This window comes from Acanthopagrus latus, chromosome 12 (assembly GCF_904848185.1).
Source record: "Acanthopagrus latus isolate v.2019 chromosome 12, fAcaLat1.1, whole genome shotgun sequence".
NCBI lineage: Eukaryota > Metazoa > Chordata > Actinopteri > Spariformes > Sparidae > Acanthopagrus > Acanthopagrus latus.
In genome coordinates this window covers 3,450,719-3,458,111 of record NC_051050.1, presented here as the reverse complement: position 1 = coordinate 3,458,111, position 7,393 = coordinate 3,450,719, and the positions used below count along the sequence as shown (strand labels likewise).

At 38.4% G+C, this 7,393-nt stretch overlaps 1 protein-coding gene across 1 annotated transcript; it reads right to left on the bottom strand.

Moving 5' to 3' along the window:
• Nucleotides 1–604: 604 nt before the first annotated feature.
• On the bottom strand, nucleotides 605–6,758 carry LOC119030139. The gene is made up of 4 exons (XM_037117528.1): nucleotides 6,379–6,758; nucleotides 5,647–5,695; nucleotides 5,367–5,408; nucleotides 605–2,333 (listed from the first exon to the last, which is right to left on the bottom strand). Exons 1-4 carry the CDS (start codon nucleotides 6,607–6,609, stop codon nucleotides 1,948–1,950), a joined length of 708 nt encoding a protein of 235 aa, XP_036973423.1. The 5' UTR covers nucleotides 6,610–6,758; the 3' UTR covers nucleotides 605–1,947.
• Nucleotides 6,759–7,393: the final 635 nt, after the last annotated feature.

The following is a 7,393-nucleotide window of genomic DNA, read 5'->3' as shown; positions in this document are numbered from 1 at the left end:
CAAAGTTACTGTGAAACTTAACACTACACAGAGAATTGTCCATTGGGTTCCCTCTGTAGTATATATTATCTATGCTAAATAACATGTCCTGATATTGACCCTTTCTACTCTGTTCATGACCTCTGTTCATGCCTCTGCCACAGTAGGTCAAAGATGCCAGGCCTACAGTGATCATCAGCACCTGGATGTTGAAGCATGTTGTAAGCTTCAGCATTTTCGTGGCAACCATCTGTATTTCCTTTTTCCCGGAGCATGCTGCCGCCCACACTGCTGCAGCCAAAACAGACCACCCTCATTAAAATTAATGGGAAGACCTGCATTTTGAAGACAATGAAGTTATTGGAATTTAAATACATAAAACAACAATTGTGCTGTAAGTTACAATAGTATTATAATACTACTACTAATAACCATTTTAACAGGACCAAGTTCATAGTTCATAGTTTGTTTACCTCAAAATCAAAATGTAATATAATCTCATACAGCGTTTATAATCAATAATACTCATTTTTGTCAGGAGTGCAGCAGTGACACAAATGCACCCATAGAACAAACCAATAGAATGTTAAAGTGAAATTTGAATAAGAAGCACAGTACATAAACATTAAAGTATATAAGTAACTTTATTCAGAATTATTGATATTAGATATCGCTTCATAATTCATAAAATAATCCCTGAGTGCACACAATATGAACATCTTTGTGTAAAACCTATATTTTCACAACAGCCTTTACGGCACAAATAGACAAGTTGGGAGCAAATTTGGATTGGTGTGTGGTAGTTCTGCTTAAACTACATTCTGGCAGACTAACTCCACGTAGTCCAAAGCTAGTTGTAGTGTGGTCGCTGCCGACACGTAGACCCTCTGATGACAAACTTGAAATCAAGCACTCGCCACTTAAAAACATTGAATTCACTCTGTCGTGGATCTCCCCCCACCAACCTCCCGAAGCCTTCATGTTAGATTATTTCTGAACATGGTTTTAAATTGATGATGAGAATGCTGTATTTCTGCATTTTGTTAAAGGTCCCATTTGTAAGAACAGCTCTCATCCCCAGCTCATCAAGTACTAATGCTTTGGGATGGTGGGTTGTGACGCTCGCCACTGCAAAGTGTCAGTATTTGATGGGTTGGGGATGAGACTTGAGCTTGGGTGATATCATTTTCACAAAATTGCAGTTTTTACAAGGATTACTTATACTTAGCAATGACTGTTGTTTCATTACCAAGAGACAAAGAATCTTTCAGATTCACAAGCTGAAAGATTTATTTCAAATAACAAAGGAACATATTTAACAACAAAGCGTAGTACATTCATTTTATCTAAAACCCCACTGAAGTCTTTGACAGCTCTCCATTGAGTGTACCCATGGGCAAAAGCAGAGTTACCTCAAAGCTTCAAAGACATGTGACATTTTAGACTTTCGTAAAGTAGAGGCAATTTTATCTCAGTAAATTATTACTCATGAAAACAATACTCATGTGTATAAATATATTTCAGAAACTCAGATCAGTGACAAATTAAAGGAAACAACGTGAATAAAGGCTGGGGATGTTTGGCCAACAGTTGCCAGATCCCAGTCTCCAGATCTAAACCCAGATGAATGCCTGTGGGAGATTCTCCACCATCACTGAACACCAAATGAGTGGTTGGAGGAATGATGTGCATCCTTCCATTAGACATCTATGTCAAGGAGCATTGAAGCTGTTGTGGAGACTTGTGGTGGAACTACATCTTCCTTTAACTCTTCCTGTAATTTGTCGACAATCTTCATACAGTGTTACACAGTGACAAATCTGAATACTTTAGAGGAAGTATTTAAAAACAAACAGAGCTTATAAATAAGTGATGATGATCAACCACAAATAAACTGTTTTATAAAAAATATGTTTAACATATTATTTGAAGACAGAGTCAAGGCATATTCTCATGAAGGCATATTCTCTATGTGAGATAAGCACCAAATGATGATTTTGTGATCAGTTCGTAGCCCTCCATGATCAACACTCTCAGATGATCTCCTTCAGACAAATCAAAAAGCCGCCCCAGAAACACAGTCTTGGAGCCTTGTGGTGCGCACACTATACCATCCAACGCATCCATCAGGGTCACATTCCTGTCATAACCTTTATTCCACTGTTGCAGCTCCACAAAGAACCTCTTGAATTGTTTATCTTCAACAAGACAGTTTAAAGCAATCCTCACATAGACAAAGTAGAAGCCTTTCACAGGAATCACAATGGCACGTTTCTCTTGGTTGTAGATTTGACCGAACTCAGCATCCCATGTCATGTACAGTGCTCCGCTCACTCTGGCTTCAGGTACAGACCCTGTAAGTTAAAAACATACAGTGAATCAAATGTTTCCCTGAAACTAACAATCCCCTCGTGGTGTGTTCGTCTATGTACACATGATATAATTCTCCAGCCATGTTGAAATAGCTTTTAAGACTCACATCTTGAAATTCTGAAAGTTAAAAAAGTGCTGTTGAGACACAAATTCCTGCTCAAAGAAAAGAAACCATGGTGGAAAGCACAATATGAATCATAGTTTGAGTTTCTCATGTTGGATGTTTGCCAAGGGACTCAAGTGCCTTCACATGCAACCAAATATCCTGAGGCTGAGTGCACTTCAGCATTTCATTATATATACAGTCGAGGTCACAAGTTTCCACCCACTTATTAAGAGCATGTGTATCATGGCAGTCTTCAGAATCAGAATCAGAATCAGAATCAGAAAAAGCTTTATTGCCAAGTACGATTTTACACATACGAGGAATTTGTTGTGGTGATATTGGTGCATGCATCAAATAACTATTAAGTGAAAATATAACAAATTAACAATATAAACTATTTTAAAAAGTAGAAAATATAACTATACAATATAAATATATATCAGCTCCAATGAGTTCTGCAGCTCTCTGTTTTCTGTGATGGAATGAGTGGAACACAAACTACTTTGTCACAAAAACATTCCTGAAGTTTGGTTCAATAATGGATTTATTATATGTCCTCTGAAAATGTGACCAAATCTGCTGGATCAAAACTATACATACAATAACCTGAAGGATCAGTTTTGGTGATTATAGAAAGTTGAGTGAATCAAATGTTCTCTGTAGCATGGCCTCTTAACTTCCTCTGAGTGATTCTGACTGATAACAGCTGCTGACTTTCTGGGTCCATTTATAAAGCACTTGTTTGATACAGCAATTAGACTCAGCCACAAACACCACAATGGGAAGGTCTGAGGAGCTCAGCATTTATCTGAAAGAGCTCATTATTGACTTGAACAAGTCAGGAAAGTCACTTGGAGCTATTTCAAAGCAGTTACAGGCCCCGAGATCAACTGACCAAACAACTGTTTGTTAGTATGAAGTTCATGGAACAATTGTTTCATCACCACGATCAGGAAGGAAACACAAACTATCACCTGCTGCTGAGAGAAAACTGGTCAGGAGGGTCAAGAGTCAACCAAAAAGTCTGCAATGAATTAGAAGCTGCTGGAAGACAGGTGTCAGAGTCCACACTCAGGTGTGTTTTACATCAACATGAGCTGAGAGGCTGCGGTGCACGAAGAAAAAACTGAGATGTTGTCACTGTGAGCAGCAGTATGTTTGGAGGAGAGAAGGTGAAGCCTTTAACCTCGAGAACACCTCACATACTGCCGAGCACGGAGCTGGTGGTGTCATGCTGTGGGACTGTTTTGCTGCCATCTGCTGCTCTAAAGTAAATGAGCATTTTCATTCTGAACTACTGTGCTTGCAATTAAATCTCTGCATTTGTCATCATGAACAGCCAGCTAGAGTTGTTTTTTGGCGGCCTGTTTAATTTGAGTTTTAGTCTAATCTTTGTGTAAAACTCTCATTTTAGTTTTTATTACTTTTAGTCATGTTTATACTCTTTTTAGTCTAGTCAAGTTTCAGTCGATTAAGAGTCTGAGCATTTTAGTCTTATTTTAGTCAGAATTATCCATGACTACTTTCGTCTAGTTTTAGTCGACGAAAACCGATGACATTTTAGTCTAGTTTTAGTCAATGAAAATTGTACTTAAGTCTCTTTTTAATAATGCAATTTCTATCTGTGTACTTGTCTTGCATTTGCCATGTCGTACCCTTCTCCCCTCATAGGTCAATAACATTTGGTAACAGCAGCAGCACACACACACACACACACACACACACACACACACACACACACACACACAAACACACCTCATGTTATTATTCATTATTGTTAGTCCGTCCTCCTGTCAGTCCTCCCGACTCTTCCTCACATTTCTGCCCTAAAAACAGCGTCTGTCACCGGCACACGTGAACTCACCGAGTGTTTGTGATGAAAATAAATCAGCCCTTCAGACCGAGACTTCGGTGAACTTTCCCCCAGAAATCAGCTTCTGTCCCCGCGAGTGAGTCAGACAGCGTCCAGTTTACTGATGATGAGCGTGTAATTATGTAATGTAGAGCGAAAAACGCAACTTTGTCACTTTCCAGGATGTTTGGTGGGTCAGTATCTCAGTCACTACACATTATAACAGCATCCATATGATAATAAACTGTCTGCGGGTTTAGACTGACAGGGGACACCGGAGGGAACACTGAACCCCGGCTGTCCGGCCATCGGTCCCTTTCTTTGTGCCAGACTTCACTCTGTGTCTTGTTGTTAATGTTAAGCCACCGCAGCTGCATCTGCATATATAATGTTGCATTATATATTTGATTATAGTTTTCGTCACGTGACCACCATTTACGTTGCGTCTCGTCTCGTTTCCGTCACGTGATAAAGGTATTTATAAGTAGATGGAAACATTTAAACATGACTGTTCATGGAGATTTGTCCTCTGATGAGTTGAGACTCTCTTTCAAGTTGTGACAAAAAACAAAACAAAACAAAAAACTATCTAATCTTACAACTTGTTGTTTACCCACTGTTGTGTTTGGATTGAGAATCATTCTGCTGAGGTCAGATGTGACTCACACGATGACGCAAGTTCTCTGACAAAGTCATCTTGGCAGCGTTTAGGATGTGAAAGTGAGTTTTCAAGGATTCAGTCGTTTTGTTTTTAAACTTATGAAAACAATAAGTATTCAGTTCCATTCATTTACAGCAAAAGAATGACACACATGAGAATTACAATATGACAGAAAAATATAATCTCTAAACAGCGATTTTGTCACACTGTCATCACTGTCATAAGTGTTAAATTATATGGTTGCGATACCATGCAGAAAAAGGGCTAAACATGTACTAATAAGTAAGTAATATGTAGTTATAGTAATAAAGTTGTGATATAGATATCTCCCAACCCTTACATAAAATACAAACAAGTCATTTGAACAGTAGTGAAATTTCAAGAAAAATACTCACTGAGATGAATTTGCAGTCTTTTGGAGTCTGTTGAAAGATTTTCTGTAAACCGAGAAAGAGAGGAGAGAGGTTCAAAACAATCCTGCTTGCTTTCCTCATAATGTTTCAGGGAAAGCAAAGCCAACTCCTTATTTGATTTATGCGTCACAAGCATGTGAGTGTTGTGAAATAGCAACCGCATTTATAAAGTGCGGAGTGTGAGAATGGGGAGAAGTGAGGAATCCTCCCACGTCTGTAGACAGTCCCATTTATTAACAGTGGACTTAAAAATGTGGCATACCTGCTGGGCACCCTTGTCTGGAGTAGGCTGGACTTTGCTTAACTTCATTCTAAAAAATAAGACAGATCACTTTTTTTTATATACAAGTTGAGCAGTAACATGTTCAGATACTTAAATGGTGGCCATTACATAGCATAAATTATATGACAGCTTGTAGAGTCTAAATGGGATCTAGCCTTTACAGTGATGAAGTGAAAGGGCAACTACAAGGCTGAGATTAAAAAAAAAAAAAAAAAAAGTGGAAGCAACAGTTTTATGTGGTAGGAAATGACGCCATGCCATCAGCAGGTTAATGTACCTTGCCGGTTGCTCTTCATTGTTCCTCTGTGTCCGTAGAGATGTAACGTGTCTGAGTGGACTGGAGGGTTTGATGTCTGTGATGATGCAGCAAACTAAAGTAGCACTTAAAGGTGGACACAACCACCTGTGTAAATGTACATCTACACATTTTCATCTCCAACCTTTAAGGTCTTATGGCACTATCAGTCAAGCTCATGCAATGTAATCTATTGCAGCCTAGCTCTAATAACTGCATTTATCATAAGGGATGAAGTCTACTCAACTATTGAAATATTCCTAATTTGAAAGAGTTATTAGTATATCCCAATATTATATACATATATACACAAACTGTCAAGTTTTCGTGCTCATGTCATCAATGATTCAGAAACAGCCAAACCCTCGACAAAGCAAGGAACATTTTGCACATAAAGAGAAAGTTTTGTGACTTACCTCTTGTTGTCTGGACCCCGTGTTTTTGTGTTGCCATAAATTAGCACTAGTCATAAAAAGCACCAGTGCCATACAGCTGAGCAGCAGAAGGAAAGTGATGAGTCTGAGGCGTGTCTCCTGCTGTTTCATGTCCTGGCAGTGTTTGATGAGGATGAGCACAGACTCATCCGAGCCCATATTTATCATTGAGTCCCTACAGGCAGCTTTAGCTGGCAAAGAGTGTCCCGTCATTCTCTAACCCCCTGACAGCAGACCTGATCAAAGTGAGTGTCTGCAAACTGGTCCTGAGAAAGGCAGTTTACCAGTCATACATGCACTCACTTATATCAGCAGTTGAACAGTGGGGCAGTAGGCAACCGCCTACACCAAAATCATCAGTCTAAAATTACCTCATCCTTCAATTCATGCAGTTGGGAAGGGAGGAGAGAGAGAGAGAGAGAGAGAGAGAGAGAGAGAGAGAGAGAGAGAGGAGGAGCATCAACCACAGAGACAAAATATGGACAAAGTCCTAAAGCTGTGAATAGGCTTTACTTCCTTTTGTTATTTGTATGTACTGTGTATGTATGTATGTATGTATGTATGTATGTATGTATGTATGTATGTATGTATGTATGTATGTGTGCATGTCTGTATGTATGTCTGTACATTTGTTTGTATGTATGTATGTCTGTTCATATGTATGTATGTGTGTATATGTATGTATGTATGTATGTGTGTATGTATGTATGTCTGTATATATGTATGTATGTGTGTGTATGTATGTATATATGTATGTATGTATGTATGTATGTATGTATGTATATGTATGTATGTCTGTACATATGTATGTATGTGTGTGTATGTATGTATGTATGTATATATGTGTGTATGTATGTATATATGTATGTATGTATGTATGTATGTATGTATGTATGTATATGTATGTATGTCTGTACATATGTATGTATGTATGTGTGTATATGTATGTATGTATGTGTGTATGTATGTATATGTATGTATGTGTGTGTATGTATGT

Coding starts and splice junctions, on each gene's coding strand:
- LOC119030139 (XM_037117528.1), bottom strand. CDS start 6,609: ATGACGGGACACTCTTTGCCAGCTAAAGCTGCCTGTAGGGACTCAATG. Junction 5,409..5,646: donor CAGACAAGGGTGCCCAGCAG/GTATGCCACATT, acceptor CTCGGTTTACAG/AAAATCTTTCAACAGACTCC. Junction 2,334..5,366: donor AAGACTGCAAATTCATCTCA/GTGAGTATTTTT, acceptor TTTAACTTACAG/GGTCTGTACCTGAAGCCAGA.